The 19,973-nt window shown below is 50.0% G+C and overlaps 1 protein-coding gene across 3 annotated transcripts; it reads right to left on the reverse strand.

Annotated features, from left to right (window-relative positions):
* Positions 1 to 1,792: 1,792 nt before the first annotated feature.
* On the reverse strand, positions 1,793 to 19,376 carry LOC114603414 (transmembrane protein 229B-like). 3 transcript variants are annotated; one of them, XM_028742394.2, is made up of 3 exons: positions 19,212 to 19,362; positions 5,705 to 5,845; positions 1,793 to 3,443 (listed from the first exon to the last, which is right to left on the reverse strand). In XM_028742394.2, the coding sequence occupies exon 3, from the start codon at positions 3,431 to 3,433 to the stop codon at positions 2,939 to 2,941; it is 495 nt and encodes a 164-aa protein (XP_028598227.1). In that variant the 5' UTR covers positions 3,434 to 3,443; positions 5,705 to 5,845; positions 19,212 to 19,362; the 3' UTR covers positions 1,793 to 2,938. The 3 variants fall into 3 exon arrangements, with proteins under 3 accessions (XP_028598227.1, XP_077788534.1, XP_077788535.1); XM_077932408.1 differs by lacking the exon at positions 19,212 to 19,362 and adding an exon at positions 6,512 to 7,149; XM_077932409.1 differs by lacking the exon at positions 5,705 to 5,845 and having other exon boundaries at positions 19,212 to 19,376.
* Positions 19,377 to 19,973: the final 597 nt, after the last annotated feature.

The raw sequence follows: 19,973 nt of genomic DNA on the forward strand, positions 1-19,973 counted from the left end.
AGCCGCTCTGGGGGGCTTCCAACAAAGCTTAAAAACACATGTCACACATAAAAAACTTCCCTGAAAAGGGCTGCCTTCCGATGTCTTCTAAATGTCAGGTAGTTGTTCTTCTCTTTGACATCTGGTGGGAAGGCATTCCACAAGGCGGGTGCCACCACCGAGAAGGCCCTCTGCCAGGTTCCCTGTAACTTGGCTTCTCGCAATGAGGGAACCGCCAGAAGGCCCTCGGAGCTGGATCTCAGTGTCCGGGTAGAACGATGGGGGTGGAGACGCTCCTTCAGGTATACTGGACCAAGGACGTTTAGGGCTTTAAAGGTCAGCACCAACACTTTGAATTGTGCTCGGAAACGTACTGGGAGCCAATGTAGGTCTTTCAAGACTTGTGTTATATGGTCTTGGCAGCCACTACCAGTCTAGCTGCCACATTCTGGATTAGTTGTAGTTTCCGGGTCACCTTCAAAGGTCGCCCCACGTAGAGTGCATTGCAGTAGTCCAAGCGGGAGATAACCAGAACATGCACCACTCTGGCGAAGCAGTCCGCAGGCAGGTAGGGTCTCATCCTGCGTACCAGATGGAGCTGGCAGACAGCTGCCCTGGACACAGAAGGGACCTGTGCCTCCATGGACAGCTGTGAGTCCAGAATGCCTCCCAGGCTGTGCACCTGGTCCTTTAGGGGCACAATTGCCCCATTCAGGACCAGGGAATCCCCCACACCTGCCCGCCCCCTGTCCCCCCAAAACTTCTGTCTTGTCAGGATTCAACCTCAATTCATTAGCAGCCATCCATCCTCCAACCGCCTCTAGACACTCACACAGGTCCTTCACCACCTTTATTGGTTCTGATTTGAAATAAGCAACAGGAGTCAATTGTGCAGGCCAGATTTCCCCAAACTTGGTTCTCCAGCTGTTTCTGGACTACAACTCCCATCATCCCTTGCTGGCAGGAACAGTGCCCGGGAATGAATGGGTAGTCCAAAAACAGTGAGCCAGGTTGGGAAACCTTGGTGTGGGCACTTTGGGCAAAGGTTGTGGCTTAGTGTTAGAGCATCCGCTTTGCATGGAAACCTGGGGAGCTGCTGCCAGTCCATAGCTGTCAACTTACAGATTTGAAAATAAGGGACCAGCAGCCTCGAAAATAAGGGATCAGCAGCCAAAATAAGGGATTTTCCAAATACAGGTATGTTCAACTTCTGAGCCCCTCCCAGCCAAAGGCAGAAAGCCCAGCCAGCAGCCAAACGAAGCCTCAAGGGTGGTTCCCACAGCGCAGCAACCCGGCAAAGGGGATGCAGCAAGGGAAACCACCGTCACCTCTCCGCTGGGAAGCGCTGAGCAAAGGCGAGTCCCCAGGCAACGCGGCCGATTTGATGGGCACAAGGCATGCAAGCTCCACCCCCCACTCGTTCTTAGACTCCTCATTGGGTGAGCAACGCAGCCAAGCAACACAGTTGGAGCCTCCCTCCTCCCTGGCCGGCAGGGAGGGAGGGAGGGAGAGGAGCTGCTTCCTTTGAAACCCGGGAAATTTAAGGGACATCATCAGTAAGGGACAGCAGCGGGACACGGCGCTGGGATAAGGGACTTTCCCGCCAAATAAGGGACGGTTGACAGCCATGTGCCAGTCAGAGTAGACCGTACTGAGGTACATGGACCAATGGATTGGTTTGCTCTAAGGTCGCTTCCCGTGTGTCTATTAAACCATCCCTTTATTCAGAATCTGGCATCTTGGTATATTTTTAGGGGGCGAGCCGCGAATCAGGGGTGTTGCGACTGCTGCGCACGCAGGAACAGGACTCAAATTCATTCCACAGCAGCATATTTAATAAATAAATAGAAATAAAAAGAAATGCCCAGGCAGGGCTGGAAAAGTCTCCCGCTGAACTCCTGCAGATCCGACGCTGCCCAGTGTTGACAATATGAGCTAAACAGACCCAGCTCCCAGTGTTGCTATTCACTGAGAGACCAGCTCATTGTACGTAGGGGTTGAAACGCTTGCAAGTCTATGATCCCAGGGGGCTGTGGCTCAGTGGTTAGAGCATTTGCCTGGCCTGCAGAAGGTCCTGGGTTCGATCCTTCTGATCCCGCGAGACCCCTTTCCGCCACGGCTACAGGATCGCGGCGTTTGTCGCCTTCATCTCACAACAACCCTGTGAGGTAGGTGAAAGTGGGAGACCGTCACCAGAGTCCAGGGTCACCCAATGGCTGGCGGGGGAGGATTCGAACCCATGGCTCAAACTCAAAGTCGGAAGAGTTCAGGCGCTCTTCTCCCCTCACCTTGCAAGGAGGGAAAGCAAGGCTTGGGGTATATTGAAAAGAAGAAGAAAAAGCCTGCTGGATCCGGGCTGTTGTGTAGTGAGTTGAATAGGATCCAAAATGCAGCAATCTGATTGGTCCTGGAACAATAGGATTCAGAATGCAGCAGTCTGATTGGTCCTAGAACAATAGGACCCAGAATGCAGCAGTCTGATTGGTCTGCAGGAGCCACCCAATCCAGCTCCAGGTGGAAGTGAATCCGCAACCTGATTGGCCTACAGGAGAATCCCGGAATTAGCCAATCACGTGGGGCCCAGAGTGTAAATAATGTATATAAAGCAGACATTCTGGGGGAACTTCCACTCCTCCTCACCACTATGAGCTGAATAAAGAGCACGAAATCCACACTCGGCTCCGAGTATATTTCAGGGACCCAGCCAGCCCAACACCCTGTGGCCCACTAGAGGCCCGCCGGAAACCCGGAAGTGGGACCTGAGTGCGAGAACAACTCTCCCCGCCTGCAGCTTCCAGCAACGGGCCTTCAGGAGCACCGCTTGACCGCGGAGGAAGAGTGCGGCCATTGTGATAGCTGTCCCCTCCGCAGATTTGCCCAGAGGAAGAAAAGGATGGAGTTTGACTGTCCGGGATCTTAAATCTCCCTGGTTTTCTCTCCATCCTGAGTTACCCCAAACTCAGTCGTCTTTCAGTTCGAACCTGGGGAAGGGGCGCCCTTGGGTGCTACCGGCCGGATCCAGCCTGAGCCTCAGGGCATTGCGGATGACGATTTTCTCCAGCAGGAGGGCGCCGACGAACCAGAAGAGGCAATACTCCAGGGTGACGAGGCCCATGAAGTTGTACCGGTAGTGGCTGTAGTCCCAGGGGCAGGCGTTGAAGCATTGCAGCGCATAACCGGTGGAGAACTCCCAGAGGTAGATGCACAGGGTGTAGATGGCGCAGCGGGTCACCAGGAAGCTGCGGCCCTTGAGCAGGACGTAGAGGCGCTCGAGGGCCAGGCCGCAGGTCCCGTAGATGAAGAGGGCCCAGACGCTGGTCACCCCCTGGAACTTCCAGTCCCGGTCCACCACAAAGGACCAGGCGGCCGTGAACATCACTTCCGAGAAGTAGCCGTGGATGGCGTAGATGTACCAGCGCCAGAAGCGACTCAGAGGCTCGCCGGTGCTCCCCATGGCTGGAGACCTGCGTGGGGCAGATGGGGGACAGAGGGGCATTTGTGAATTATTATTATTATTATTATTATTATTATTATTATTATTATTACTCACTCATCTGGCTGGGTTTCCCCAGCCACTCTGAGCGGCTTAAAGGTAAAGGACCCCTGACCATTAGGTCCAGTTGTGGCCGACTCTGGGGTTTTGGCGCTCATCTCGCTTTACTGGCCGAGGGAGCCGGCGTACAGCTTCCGGGTCATGTGGCCAGCATGACTAAGCCACTTCTGGCGAACCAGAGCAGCGCACGGAAATGCCGTTTACCTTCCCGCCAGAGTGGTACCTATTTATCTACTTGCACTTTGACGTGCTTTTGAACTGCTAGGTTGGCAGGAGCAGGGACTGAGCAATGGGAGCTCACCCCATCGCGGGGATTCAAACCGCCGACATTCTGACCAGCAAGTCCTAGGCTCTGTGGTTTAACCCACAGCGCCACCTGCGTCCCTCTGGGCGGCTTACAGCACATTAAAAAATCGCAAAACATTAGGCATTAAAAATTTCCCGATACATTCAAACTGAAATTCCCAGGTTTCAGAAAAGGTTATTTATGTGTGCCGCTACTGTGGCCCGTGTTTTATCAGCCCAAAAAAGGGAAAACGAGAGACCAAAGAGGAATGGCAACTTAAGATGACAGAATAGGTGCAACTCACAGACTTAACATACAGAATAAGAGAACAAGAAGATCGTACGTTTAGAGAAGATTGGAAAACCATTGATTTAATATATGGGAAATAATTGTGCACAGCGGAAAACGCTGGCAGCATTAAGATAAATTCAACAGTGTAAACATGTTTTGATGGATGCAGTAATGGAATACTGAATGGTGTAGTTTTTGTAAAATATGCAGGGATTTATGATATGTAAATAGTGATGTATGGAAGTAATGTATGGAAGTGAGAGCTGGACCATAAAGAAGGCTGATTGCCGAAGAATGGATGCTTTTGAATTCTGGTGCTGGAGGAGACTCTTGAGAGTCCCATGGACTGCAAGAAGATCAAACCTCTCCATTCTGAAGGAAATCAGCCCTGAGTGTTCAGTGGAAGGACAGATCCTGAAGCTGAGGCTCCAATACTTTGGCCATGAGAAGAGAAGACTCCCTGGAAAAGACCCCGATGTTGGGAAAGATGGAGGGCACAAGGAGAAGGGGAGGACAGAGGATGAGATGGTGAGACAGTGTTCTCAAAGCTAGCAGCATGAGTCTGAACAAACTGCGGGAGGCAGTGGAAGACAGGAGGGCCTGGCGTGCTCTGGTCCAGGGGGTCACGAAGAGGCGGACATGACTAAACGACTAAACCACAACAACATGATATGTAAAATGAACCATGGAAAGAGAAGGAGCGAAGTCATTGATATCTTAAGGATGTAAAAATGAGTACAGTGGGACCTTGGCTGCCAAGCGTAATCCGTTCTGGGAGTTTGAAAACCAAGGCAGCTTCCGATTGGCTGCAAGAGCTTCCTGCACTCAATCGGAAGCCGCGCCGGACGTTCAGCTTCCAAAAAAACGTTCACAAACCGGAACACTCACTTCCGGGTTTGTGGCGTTCAGGAACCGAATTGTTCGGGAGCCAAGCAATTCGACAACCAAGGTACCACTGTACACAGTTCCATCCTTTTTTCAGATTATCGTGATATATCTGTATATTGCAACGTTTAAAGGTACCCCTGCCCGTACGGGCCAGTCGTGACCAACTCTAGGGTTGCGCGCTCATCTCGCTCAAGAGGCCGGGAGCCGGCGCTGTCCGGAGACACTTCCGGGTCACGTGGCGAGCGTGACAAAGCTGCTCTGGCGAGCCAGCACCAACGCAGCACACGGAAATGGCGTTTACCTTCCCGCTATAAAGCGGTACCTATTTATCTACTTGCACTTGGATGTGCTTTCGAACTGCTAGGTTGGCAGGAGCTGGGACCGAGCAACGGGAGCTCACCCCGCCACAGGGATTCGAACCGCCGACCATGCGATTGGCAAGTCCTAGGCACTGCGGTTTTACCCACAGCGCCACCCGCGACCCATATATTGCGACGTTTAGCGGGTGATATATCACAAATCAAAAAACCAGATATCGCCCAGCCCTGCTGTTTGCCTCTACATAGTTCCATCCTTTTTCCAGATATCGTGATATATTTGTATATTGCGATGTTTAGCTGGTGATCTGTTTGAAAACCAAATATCTCCCAGCCCTAGTTAGAACCCTGTCCTTTTAGTCTCTCTCCCATCCAAAAGGAGGTCCTTACCACTGATTCGCTGCGGCAGATTTCTGCTTTGCTCAAGTAGATGGCCGGATGGAGGCAAACTCCCTGGAGCTCTTCTCAGCTCTGGAAGAGGCAGTGTTGTCCAGTGGTTGGAGCAGGGTGGAATAAATCCTGTTTCTAGCTCTGGGGAGAGAGGAGTCTTTATTAGGCTGGTGTCGTGTGCCAGAGAACAAGTCCGACTCGCTCTTTTTCTGGTTGACTCACTTCCTCTTGCCAAAGCCCAATCAAGTCCTCTGATTCGACCTTTTCAGGCTGGCGTAATTAAAAGAATCACAGGAAGAGCCTTTTAATCACTTGACGAACCACCACCCCAATAAAGAAGAAATCCAGGTCAAGGGATGTGACTTCTTCTAAGCTAGGGATGCGTCAACCTTTTGAACCCTGAAGGGGAGCCTTCCAGGCAGGGCAGAACAAAGGTTGGGACTCTGAGTTACGTCCTATAAGCTGCATTTCCGACACGCAAAAATCAGATCCGTGGTTTCCAAACTCTTCCCCCTCCATAGACCACTTTTGACCACGTCTTGGCAGGCCGCTTAATCCTAGAACCATGGAATTGTAGAGTTAAAAGGGCCCCGAGGGTCATCTAGTCCAACCCGCTTCAATGCAGGAATCTCAACTGAAACATCCATGACAGATGGCCCCCCGCAACCTCTGCTTAAAATCCCCAAGGAAGAAGAGCCCACCACCTTCCACCCCACAGCCAAATAGCCCTTCCCATCAGGAAGTCATTCCTGATGTTCAGCTGGAATCTCCTTTCTCGTAACTTGAAGCCACGGGTTCAAGTCCTACCCTCCAGAGCAGCTTGCTCCCTCTTCCATGCGGCAAACCCATCACATATCAGAAGAAGACTCCTCGTTCAGATATGAATCTCCTCACGGTCTCCTCTTTTCCAGGCTAAACCTACCCAGCTCCTTCAACCGTTCTTCATCAGGCTTGATGGTTTCACCACTGCCCGTCGCAGCCACCGCAAAGCGGGTTGGACTGGATGACCCTGGGAACCCCTTCCAACTCCTGTGCTCGGATCCTACTTGTGAGAGCAGGATGCTGAACTAGATGGGCCATTGGCCTGATCCAGCACCCTCTTCCCATCTTATGAGAGGCCTTAGGGTCCACATTTGGCCAAGATCCGCCCCCTCTTCTCTCTCCTCCCTGGGTGCTTCCAGCGTAGGTGTGAAGTCACCCTGCCTTCTTCAATCGCAATTCACTGCCTGGCATTTTATTTCTGCTCTGTAGGTTTTTCCAGCAGCCGTTGAAGATTCCCTGGGGCTCCCAGGTTGGCACCTTGCTCTGCTTTTGGGTCTCTCCGATGCCAGGCTTGGTAAACAAACTGCAGCGTCTCTGCCAGCGGGGAAGATTTCCTAGAGAACATCTCATTCTCCCCTGCTAATTAGACTCCGGCGGGTCTCAGAGGATTATGATCTCAGCTCTCGGAGCCACGAAAGGTGGGGTCTCCAGTTCAAGTGCGAGCCGTCTCGGCCGGAGAGATGAAAAGCAAGAGGGAATAATTATACAGTGGCACCTTGGTTCTCAAACGCCTTGGTACTCGGAAATTGCAAACTTGGAAGTACGTGTTCCATTTTGCAAACTTTTTTCGGAAGCCGAGCATGTTCTGTTTTGAGTGTTACGCTTCTGATTTGAGTGTTACGCCGAGGTCTGTCTGTTTTTGCTATTTGTTTTGCGTTTTTGCGGCTCTTTTTGTTTTGTTTTTGTGACTGTGCAAAGCTGCCAACGTTTCCCTTTTCTTGCGAGGAATCCTATTTGGAATAAGGGAATTTCCCTTTAAAAAAAGGGAAACATTGACAGCTATGTGACTGTGTGGAACCCGGTTCAGCTACTGATGGGTTGATTGTGTGACCGCAATACATTATTGCTTTCATTTTATGGATCGATGGTCTCGTTAGATAGCAAATTCCACGTTCAATTGCTCTTTTAGGGGTTGTTTTTAAAAGCCTGGAATGGATCGATCTGTTTTGCATTGCTTTCCATGGGAAAGCAGCGTGCCTTGGTTTTGGAACGCTTTGGTTTTGGAACGGACTTCCGGAACGGATTAAGTTTGAGAACCAAGGTACCGCTGTATAGATATTGCTACACAGCACCCCAATCTCAGGGCAGCGAAATATTCCACCGGTCCCAAGCAGAAGAGAATTAAGGTGGCGTATTTAAGGATATATGGCATGGAGAACAGCAATGGCTATACCTTCAGACCCTCCAAGTGTCCCTATTTTCCAGGGACAGTCCTGGATTTAAAGAAGCCGTCCCGGTTTCTGATTTGATCCCGGAATGTCCCGCTTCTCCTTAGGACGTCCCTATTTTCATCAAATACATGTTGGAGGGTATGTTCTCTACCTCCACAAAGTTGCTGGAAACCATGGGCTGATGCCAAAGTCCCTTCTGATGTTCTTGTGTTAACTTATGGAACTCCCTTCCACAGGAGGCTGTGATGGCTAGATGCAACTCTCATCTCACTTTATTGGCCGAGGGAGCCGGCGTACAGCTTCCGGGTCATGTGGCCAGCATGACTAAGCCGCTTCTGGCGAACCAGAGCAGCGCACGGAAACGCCGTTTACCTTCCCGCCAGAGTGGTACCTATTTATCTACTTGCACTTTGAGGTGCTTTCGAACTGCTAGGTTGGCAGGAGCAGGGACCGAGCAACGGGAGCTCACCCCGTCGCGGGGATTCAAACTGCCAACCTTCTGATCGGCAAGTTCTAGGCTCTGTGGTTTAACCCACAGCGCCACCCACATCCCTGATCATCCGGGATAGGGATGGGCAAATCACTTTGGGGGTATTGTTCGTAATTATTATTAATAATAATAATTATATATTTATCAGTTGCTTTATTCATGAAAATAACTGGGGGGAGCCGGGTAAAAGGAACGCAGTCTGCTTTCTCCTTCGTTTTCTCCCTGGCAAACAGGCAGGTGGTAGCGAATGATAAGGAACCGAAGTCGCAGAAGCCATTGGCGATAAGGGCAGGTTCAGTGACCTTGCGAAGCCCAGAGTGGATTCTGCAACAAGCAGCCCACGTGATCAATATACAAATCAACAACTATCTGACTTTCGGAAGACATCTGAAGGCAGCCCTGTTTAGGGAAGTTGTTAATGTTTGGTGTTTTCTTGTGTTTTTAGTATTCTGTTGGGAGCCGCCCAGAGTGGCTGGGGAAACCTAGCCAGATGTGCAGGGTAGAAATAATAAAATTGTCATTGTTATTCTTAGGATGGAGTGACTCCCTTATGACGAAATACAGTCATACCTCATGTTATGACTGCTTCATGTTACGTTCTTTCATGTTACGTCCCACGGCGACCCGGGAGTACCGGAAAGGGTTATTTCCGGGTTTAGCCGCAGAAGCACAAAATGACGTCATGCACATGCGCGGAAGCGGCGAATCACAACCCATGCGTGCACAGACGTGCCGCTGCGGGTTGCATTCTTTTCATGTTGTGAACGGGCCTCCGGAACGGATCCAGAGGTACCACTGTAGTTTGCAGAGCATGGGACTTTATAAATTCATAGTGAGAAAGCAGTGGGGGAAAAGTTTCTCTCCCTCTCAGTTTCATAGACTCAGGAATAGACATAGATTCAGGAATGCGCAGCTGTCCCATACAGGGATCGTACCTGCAACCTTGGCGTTCTCAGCACCGTGCTCTAACCAACCGGACTACCCACTGTCCTATCAGGACAGAGAAAAGGAAGCCTTTTTTTCACACAGCACAGGGTTAGACTATGGAACTCCCTCCCACAAGAGACATGGATGGCCGCCAAGTTGGACGGTTTTGAAACAGGATTGGAGAAATTTGTGGAGGAGGAGAGGGCTGCCGGTGGCTACCGGCCAGGATTTCTCTGTTCTGCCTCCACAGTCGGAGGCAGCAGTGCTTCTGAATCCCAGCTGCTGGAAAACGTGGGAGGGGAGAGTTGGTCTTGTGTTCGAATCCTGCTTGTCGGTTTCCCGTTGAAGCATCTAGGCGGCCACTGTGAGAACAGGAGGCTGGACTAGATGGGCTCCCTCTGGCCTGATCTTTACCTTCTCAAGGAAACAGTGTGGTGCAGTGGTTAGAGCGCTAGACTAGGCCCTTGGAGACCAGGGTTCAAATAATAATAAGAATATAATAAATTTTATTTATACCCCACCCTCCCCAGCCAAGACCGGGCTCAGGGCAGCTAACACCAGGTATAAAAACAATTGATTAAAGTACAGTGGTACCTCGGGATGCGAACGGGATCCGTTCCAGAGCCCCGTTCGCATCCTGAATACAACATAAGATACGTCTGCGCGTGTGCGGGTCGCGTTTCGCCGCTTCTGCGCATGCGCACTACATCATTTTGACCATCTGCGCATGCACGGGTGGCGAAACTTGGAATTAACGTGCTCCGTTACTTTCGGGTAGCCGTGGAGCGCAACCCGAAAATACTTATCTTGAAGCGTATTTATCCTGAGATATAACTGTATAACTTAAAAACAAGATTAAAATACAACATTAACATGCAGCCTCCTTTTAGTAGAAACTCAAATCAAAAACTTTTTGGGGATGAAAACGTCAAATCTTCACCAAGGCCAACTATCCAATGTGGGCCAGAAAAAAGCCAGGGAAGTCCCCAAATAGGAGTTCCATCACAGAAGGAGGAAGCGAAAAGAAAAGAGGGGAAGGGGATCAAGTCGATTCCAAGCCAAAGGCCAGGTGGAACAACTCTGTCTTCCAGGCCCTACGGAAAGAAATCAGATCCCCTAGGGCCCTGGTCTCATGAGACAGAGCGTTCCACCAGGCCGGAGCCAGTGCTGAAAAGGCCCTGCCTCTGGTTGAGGCTAATCTGACTTCCTTGGGGCCCGGGACCTCGAGGGTGTTGCTAAATGACCACAAAACTCCTTGGGGTGACCTTGACAGCCAGAAGCCACTGCCTCTCAGCCTAACCTACCTCGCAGGACTGTTGTAGGGATTAAATAAGGAGTGGAAGAAGAACCATTTACGCCAGCTTGAGCTCTTTGGAGAGACAGGAGGGATATAAATTCAGCGAGTCGGTCAAGGTGTCTTGCCCGCAGGCTCATCAAAACCTGGAGCCAGCACCATAAAAATGTGTGTGTTGGGCCGGTGGGAAAAATAAAGTGTGTATGTTATTTTTAGTGGGGGGGAAACCCGTTCGGAAAGATCTTAAGCGCCTCCTCCGCACCTCTGGATTCTCTGCCTAAGGCCGCTTTACATTTTTTCTTTTAAAAAGAAAACAAAGTAGATTTGTCATGTGCTTTTGTGCAAAGTTTAGTTTGACAGCTCTCTTAACTTTGCAAGGAGGTTGCTTCACCCCTTGGGCCCTGCAAACCAGCTGGGTTTGTTCCAACAGGTAGGAGGAAAACTATTTAGTTATGTGGTTGCTATCCTCTCCCTGAACCCTTTTGCACAGGGGAGATTGCAGCCTTTGGAAACGGAATCTGGAAATATTCAAATATTCTATCCATTCGGTGCTTTTGAATCATTCCTCTCTTTTTTAAAAAATCATTGTGGGTTTGGGGAGGGCCAGGCTGGATGATTCCCAGAGCACTATCCAAATCTTGGGTTCCTGCACCCGGAGAGGGCTAGAGACTAACAGAGGGAGTTGTCTAACTGGCCAGACAAGTTTCTTTGCAAGACACTGACCTAAGTTGGCCACTTCAATGTCTTCATCAGCATCCAGTTCTTGCAAAAGCTGCAAGAATGATGCGTGGGCCTTCCTTCCACCCCCTCACCTATCTGCTAGGCAGGAGAACAACAGCCAGAGTGTTGTCTGTGTGCTGAGCTGGAAAGAGGCTGGAAGCTGGAGACACAGAGACCTTCTTGCTCTGAGCTGGATCTGAATGGAGAAAGAAGATATTCTGGGAACCGACACAGTGAGGGCCTCCATACTATGTGCAGGTTATATATATATATACAGTGGATGCTCAGGTTGCGAAGGTGATTTGTGTGGGATGCACGTTCGCAACCCACAGCAACGCATCTGCACACGTGCAGGTTGCGATTCGGTGCTTCTGCGCATGTGCAAAGTGCGATTTAGCAATTCTGCGCATGTGCGACTGCCGAAACCCGGAAGTAACCCATTCCGGTACTTCCGGGTTTCGGCGGGTCCGTAACCCGAAAAAACACAACCTGAAGCGTCTGTAACCCGAGGTATGAATGTACAGTGGTTCGTTGGTTCTACAACACCTTGGGACTCAAACAACTTGGAACCCAAACACTGGAAACCTGGAAGTAAGTGTTCCGGTTTGTGAACTTTTTTTGGAAGCCGAACATGCTCCGTTTTGAGTGCTACACTTCCGATTTGAGTGTCTGTATGTTTTTGCTACTGAAATATACTCAGAGTCGAGAGTGGATTTCATGCTCTTTATTCAGCTCATAGTGGTGAGGAGGGAATGGAAATCCCCTCAAAGTATCTGTTTTATATACATTATTTACACAATGGGCTGCATGTGATTGGCTAATTCCGGAATTCTCCTGTAGGCCAATCAGGTTGTGGATTCACTTCCATCTGGAGCCGGATTGGGTGGCTCCTGCAGACCAATCATACTGCTGCATTGTTCTAGGGCCAATCAGACTGCTGCATTCTGAATCCTATTGTTCTAGGACCAATCAGACTGCTGCATTTTGGATCCTATTCAACTCAGTACATAACAGCTACTTATTTTGAGTTTTTGTTTTTGCAGCTCTTTTTTGTTGTTTTTGTAACTGTGTGTAACCCAGTTCAGCTACCGATTGATGGATTGCGTGACTGCAGTACATCATTTATTGCTTTCATTTTGTGGTTCAGTGGTCTCGTTAGATAGCAAAATTCATGTTAAATTGCTGCTTTAGGGGTTGTCTGGAACGGATTGATCTGTTTTGCATTGCTTTCCATGGGAAAGCGCGCCTTGGTTTTGGAACTCTTTGGTTTTGGAACGGACTTCCGGAACGGATTAAGTTTGAGAACCAAGTTACCACCAAGTGGACGCTCGGGTTGCAAATGTGATCCATGTGGGAAGCATGTTCACAACCCGCAGAGGCGCATCTGCGCATGCGCGAGTTGCGATTCAGTGCTTCTGCGCATGCGCAAAGCGCTATTTAGCACTTCTGCACATGCACGACCCCTGAAACCTGGAAGTAACCCGTTCCGGTACTTCTGGGTTTCAGCGAGCCTGTAACCCAAAAAAACCACAACCTGAAGCGTCTGTAACCCAAGGTATGACTGTATGTGCAAATGAAATCATACATCGCAAAGACAACACAGTCTCCGTTGACCTTCATTCCATGGATAAATGCCCGGAACCCAAGAAGTTAGAAAAGTGATGGCATAATTGCTCAGGAAAGTGCAGGGCAACAGCAATTTCTGTGTGGGAATATACAGCCCACCTGAAAACTGTCTTAGAAGCAAGGGAGAAGCTGGTAGGGTGAAAGGCAGGGAGGCCAACAGTAGAGGGCGCTAGAGGCAATGGCAATAATAGATACTCCACTACTGGTTGTAAGTAAGCAGGTGGAGACTGGCGGAGGGCTGCCCATTCATCCTCACAGATAGGACTCCACTGCTTAGAAGTCAGACAGCTGAGTGGATTGACTGCCTCTGTCTCTGCCCCCCCCCCCAAAAAAAACTCCACTCCTCAGGCCAAATCCTAGACAGGCCCTCTCACAATGGGAGGCCAGATGACTGGAGGAAGCACTCTGCCCATGGGTGATTCCCAGGCACTGATTCAGAGGCACATTCACACAAGCATCTCCACCCTCCTTCCGGACCAGTGCAGGATTTATGTATAAGCTAAACAAGCTATAGCTTAGGGCCCCACTCTCTTGGGGGCCCCAAAAAATGTAAAGGGAAAAAACTGGATGTACATTTCCAAAATATAAGATAAAAACAAATAAAATAAAACCTATATACAGCAACCGTGTTTGGTGTTGTGTAGGCTCCTGTGATGTAAGTCTTGGGCCCCGCCTGCTCGCCTGCTCCCTAAAATATCACGGGTTTGCTCCTTTCTATATACATGCCTACATTCTGCATGGACTGGTTGCACAGCAAATGGTTTTAGATACCTATTAAGGTAAAGGGACGCCTGACCATTAGGTCCAGTCATGACCGACTCTGGGGTTGCGGCGCTCATCTCGCTTTACTGGCCGAGGGAGCCGGCATACAGCTTCCGGGTCATGTGGCCAGCATGACTAAGCTGCTTCTGGCGAACCAGAGCAGCGCACGGAAATGCCGTTTACCTTCCCGCCGGAGTGGTACCTATTTATCTACTTGCACTTTGACGTGCTTTCGAACTGCTAGGTCGGCAGGACCAGGGACCAAGCGACGGGAGCTCACCCCATCGCGGGGATTCGAACCGCCGACCTTCCGATCGGCAAGTCCTAGGCTCTGTGGTTTAACCCACAGTGCCACCTGCGTCAGATACCTATTAGGTCCATGAATTAGCATATAGCATCTATTCAACACAAAAAACAGGGCAATTTGTTGTTGACAAAGGACAGCTGGACATATAAAGGGCCCCGTTACCTTCAGTAGCTTAAACCTCAATCCAGCCCTGTTCCAGACCAGCAAGAGGCATTATTAGAGGTCAAGGATGCCCTGTCCAGCCAGGCAAAATTCCAGGGGTTGGTCTAAAGAGTGTTTTCGGTCGCTGATCAAGTGGCCGTAGATCCACATGGCTAATTGATCGGCAGAGGCTTATCTATGACAGTGAATCATAGAATCGTAGAATTCTAGAGTGGGAAGGGATCCCTGAGGGTCATCTAGTCCAACCCCTTGCAATGCGAGGATCTCAACTAAAGCATCCATGGCAGATGGACACCCAGCCTCTGCTCAGAAACCCCCAAGGAAGGAGAGTCCACCATCTCCTGAGGGAGACTCTGCCGAACAGCTCTTGCTGTCAGAAAGTTCTTCCATTCGGAATCTCCTTCCTTGTAACTTGAAACCACGGGTTCGAGTCCTACCCTCCGGAGCAGGAGAAAACAAGCTTGGCTCCACCTTCCATGTGGCGGCCCTTAAAGTATTTGAAGATGGCTATCATCTCCCCTCTCCGATTCTCCAGGATAAACATACCCAGCTCCCTCAACTGTTCCTTATAAGGCTTGGTTTCCAGACCCTCGATCAGGGGTAGGCAACCTAAGGCCCGGGGGCAGGATGCGGCCCAATCACCTTCTCAATCCGGCCCACGGATTCTACTCATTTGCATGAGTAGAATGGGTCCTTTTATTTAAAATGCATCTCTGGGTTATTTGTGGGGCACAGGAATTCGTTCATTTTTTTCTGCAAAATATAGTCCGGCCCCCCACAAGGGCTGAGGGACGGTGGACCGGCCCACGGCTGAAAAAGGTTGCTGGCCCCTGTCCTTGATCATCTTGGTTGCCTTCCCCCACACATGTTCCAATTTGTCAATTTCCTTTTTAAACCAGGGTGCCCAGAACTGGACACAGGACGCCCAAGTGTGCTCTGACCAAGGCAGAAGAGAGTAGGACTAGGACTTCCTTATACTTCTTATCCTGTGAACCGCCCAGAGACATCCAGGTATAGGGCGGTACAGTGGTACCTCGGGTTACAGACGCTTAGGTTACAGATGCTTCAGGTTACAGACTCCGCTAACCCAGAAATAGTACCTCGGGTTAAGAACTTTGCTTCAGGATGAGAACAGAAATCGCGGGGCGGCAGCGGGAGGCCCCATTAGCTAAAGCGGTGCTTCAGGTTAAGAACAGTTTCAGGTTAAGAACAGATCTCCAGAACAAATTAAGTTCTTAACCCGAGGTACCACTATATATAAATTCAATTAATAATAATAATAATAATAATAATAATAATAGTAATAATATTTCTGAAGCATCCTAGAATAAAAAGGTAAAGGTAAAGGGACCACTGACCGTTAGGTCTAGTCGTGGCCGACTCTGGGGTTGCGGGGCTCATCTCGCTTTATTGGCCGAGGGAGCCAGCGTACAGCTTCTGAGTCATGGGGCCAGCATGACTAAGCCGCTTCTGGCGAACCAGAGTAGCTCACGGAAAAGCCGTTTACCTTCCCACAGGAGTGGTACCTATTTATCTACTTGCACTTTGACGTGCTTTCAAACTGCTAGGTTGGCAGGAGCAGGGACCGAGCAACGGGAGCTCACCCCGTCACGGGGATTTGAACCGCCAACCTTCTGGCTGGCAAGTCCTAGGCTCTGTGGTTTAACCCACAGCGTCCCCCGCGTCCCCTCAGCCTAGAATAGCATTGGCCTTTTTTGCTGCTGCATCACACTGTTGACTCCTGTTCAACTTGTGGTCCACCAAGACCCCCCAGATCCTTTCCGCATGTGCTACTGCCAAGCCAGATGTTCTCCCATCTCATATTTGTGCAGCTGGTTCTTCCTGCCTGAGTGCAGAAACCTGAAATTCAAGGCGCTTCTCACACGCAAAGACAAATCGACCGATGGCTGCCATTCCAGCTGTTTCCACTCACCTGTCCATCGGAAAGATAGTCCTACCCCAAAACACAGGCAGCTTCCCAGCTCACCCAAGCAAAGTTGTGCTTGATACAACTTACCTGGTGCCCACAGTAGGTCTTGGCATTCACTGTGGGGTCAGTGTATGTGCAGGAACTCTGCCAGGAAGTGTCCGGCCCAGGAGACACAACGACGAGAGCCGGGAGGCTTGCCTGTGAGTAGTGCTCCTTTTCCTGCTTGGACGCAAGACTTGATTGTCAAGTGTGTGGGCTGATCCACCGTCCAGGAGAAAGGAGATGTTTGTCAACTTTGTTCAGGTGAACAGAGAGCAGTTTTAGGCTTGCAACAGAGGAGGAGCCTGCAAGGAGATGTCACAGCCCCTTGCTCAACAGGACCATGGGGCGGCCAAGGACATTTGCCAAGGAGGGTGGAGGAGCGACTGACAAGGACCGAGGACAGCACAGGTCTCGGATCTGCACCTTTCAACCTGGGATTCCCCAGTGGGAAAGGCTAGCTTACCTTTCTCGCTCTGACCTAGCCACAGTGATCCATGCGATGGTCACCTCCAGACTTGATTACTGTAACTCACTCTACGTGGGGCCTAGGGTTTGCCGATCAGAAGGTCGGCGGTTCAAATGCCCGTGGTGTGGTGAGCTCCCGTTGCTCAGTCCCTGCTCCTGCCAACCTAGCAGTTCGAAAGGACATCAAAGTGCAAGTAGATAAATAGGTACCACTCTGGCGGGAAGGTAAACGGCGTTTACGTGCGCTGCTCTGGTTCGCCAGAAGCGGCTTAGTCATGCTGGCCACATGACCCGGAAGCTAGTAAAGGTAAAGGGACCCCTGACCATTAGGTCCAGTCGTGACCGACTCTGGGGTTGTGGCGCTCATCTCGCTTTACTGACCGAGGGAGCCGGCATACAGCTTCCGGGTCATGTGGCCAGCAGGACTAAGCCGCTTCTGGGAAACCAGAGCAGCGCACAGAAACACCGTTTACCTTCCCGCCAGAGCGGTACCTATTAATCTACTTGCACTTTGACGTGCTTTCAAACTGCTGGTTGGCAGGAGCAGGGACCGAGCAACGGGAGCTCACCCCGTCGTGGGGATTCGAACCGCCGACCTTCCGATCGGCAAGTCCTGGGCTCTGTGGTTTAACCCACAGCGCCAGCCGCGTCCCACAACCCGGAAGCTATCTGTGGACAAATGCCTCGGCCAGTAAAGCGAGATGAGTGCCGCAACCCCAGAGTCGGCCACAACTGGACCTAGTGGTCAGGGGTCCCTTTACCTTTACCTTTAATGAAAGAAGGCAAGCAAGACCACTTCACTGGCTCGGTGCTTGAGAGACCAGCTCCATTCAAAGCATCCTCTCTCTGAACTGTTTCCATTCCTGCTGGTTGCTACTTTGTAACTTTGCAAATTGATACCCCGGATTCCTGCTTTTCCTCTTCCCTCCCCATCCCAGTTTCCTTTCGGACTGCAACTTTCAGAATGTGAGCCTGTGTTCTTTTGATTGCCCGCAGGAAAGTCACGTTGCAAACCTTTTTGGCTGAGAAGCACGGAAGAAACGCCTTGAATCAGCCTTCGGCAAACTGTTGCCCTCCAGATGTTCTGAGCTGGGCTGGTGGGAGTCTTAATTGAAAACATCTGGAGAGCACCAGGTTAGCAAAGGCTGCCTTAACTAGACAAATAAGGTAATAACCAAATAATAAATGGAAATAAATTATTGGGAGACGGATAATTGGTTTGTTTTGCCTTTGTTTTACTAGGCATTTTTGTGTTTCCATTTTGTATTTTTACGCCGTGAACTGTCCTGTGATCCTCGGATGAAGCGCGGAATACAAATTTAATAAACCAATAAATAATAATCCTTTCTCATTCAGAAATGTGCTCCCACCATCCAAAATGTGCTTTGCTCTTTCTCTCCTGCTCCCAATAAAGTTTTTGGCTCCAGGCTCCAGTTCAATTAAATGAACACGCAATATGTTATTTAAGCATCAATGCTGGAAGAGCAGCCTGCCCTGGCATTTATCCACCCACACAGATCAGAACTTTTGCCCCCATTTTACAGAGGAGGAAAACCGAGGCGGGCAGCAACTAATCAGTTTGCTCCGGCTGCGGCCCAAAATATCTGGAGGGCAGAAGATTAGCAAAAAAGGCGGATTCGCATTAAATTTGTTCGTATAAAACATGCAAGATGCTGCTTCGACCGACTGGGATCACAGAGATCTTATGTTGATGAATTGTTTGTGAATGTGCGAGTGCACACTCGAAATTCACCTCAAAAAGGAGATTGCAGAGTTGGAAAGGGGTCAGAAAAGGGCGACTAAAATGATCGAGGGGTGGAGCGAATCGCTTATGAAGAAAGAGTGCGGCGTTTGGGACTTAAGGCAAGCAAGAGGAGACAGGTTAGGAATTTTAAAAATTGTGCACGGCATTGAGAAAGCGGGTAGGGAAAAGTTCTTCTCCCGCTCTCAAAGAATAATTGTAGGGTGAGAAGGGGTTCCAAGGGTCATCTAGCCCAACCCCGGGTTGAGAGGAGTTTCCCGGTGGGATTTGAACCCTGCTCTCTCCCAGGTCTCGGTCCAATTGCTACACCACACTGTCTCCATTGATTCCTATGGGTCTACTCTGAGTAAGATGAGCTCGGCCGCCCCCGCGTTAAGCCTCCCAGGTCCTACGCCAGCTCTCTAACCGCAACACCACACTGCCTTCCCTTTGCACGCTCAAGAGCTGCCCTTTTGCTCCTTGCTTCCTACAGAAAACACACCCTTGCCCCTCGCTTTCGGAGGGAGCCGCTGCTGCCGTCTGTGCCCGGCGTGCAAAGAGGGCGGATTTGCCTTAAATTTCTTCTTTTTCTTCTTTGCACGCTCGCTCTGTTATCCTATCCCGCTTCCCTGCCTTGCACGCTTCCCGTGACAAAAAACCACACACACCTTCCTTCCTGTGGGAAATACCCTTTCTCCCCATCTCTTGCCCGCGACACGCAACTTCGCATTCACACGAGCGCAGGCATACACGTGTCTGCCGCCCATTTTCCCCCTCCCCGCGCACACACGTCCCGCAGATGCTGCTGCGGCTGCTGCTGCTGCTCACCTGAGCCCAGGTGTGTCAGGCGGCGCTCGGGCGATCCCGCTCCGCAACCCCTCCGTCTCCCAGCTGTTCGCGAAGCTCCTCTCACCTGCCGCGCTGCTGGCCCTTTAAGGGGAGGTCCGCGCCCCTCCAGTGACGTCATGGCGCGCGTGCGTCGCTGTACCTGGCCCGGCGCCACCTTTGGAGTGGCAGGTGAGGGCGCCGGAGAGTGTGGCGGCTCCGCGCCAATGGGGAGCTTTCGCCCAAAGGGACCCCTAAGGGTCATCCAGCCTGACCCCATGCAATGCAGGCATCTCCTTCTTTATTATTATTATTATTATTATTATTATTATTATTATTATTATTATTATTATTATTATTAACTTTATTTAGAATTCAACAATAACAAAGGGAAAAAAACCCACAGTAATTGCTACATCAATTCATTCCAATTTGTTAAAATTGGTTAACAATATATAAATAGTAATTGACAAATTACACAGCATCACCTTTAAGTTGCTGAAGTTTTCATATTACACTTTTAATCTCTTTTTCAAAGAGAGGAAGACCAAGATAGGAGGTACAAAAAAGAAAGAAGAAGAGGAAGAATAAGAGAGAAAGAAAAAGAAAACGAAAAGAAAAAGAAAACAAAATAAACAAATTTGACTTCCGATTAGACTCATTGTGTTATTATTTCTACTATTTTTGCACACACAGTTCCAAATCGTTGTCTCGCTTTCTTTGTTTTCGTCAGATATCAAAAAACATTATATTTGTTGTTTTACA

The sequence above is a fragment of the Podarcis muralis genome, chromosome 7, assembly GCF_964188315.1.
Source record: "Podarcis muralis chromosome 7, rPodMur119.hap1.1, whole genome shotgun sequence".
NCBI lineage: Eukaryota > Metazoa > Chordata > Lepidosauria > Squamata > Lacertidae > Podarcis > Podarcis muralis.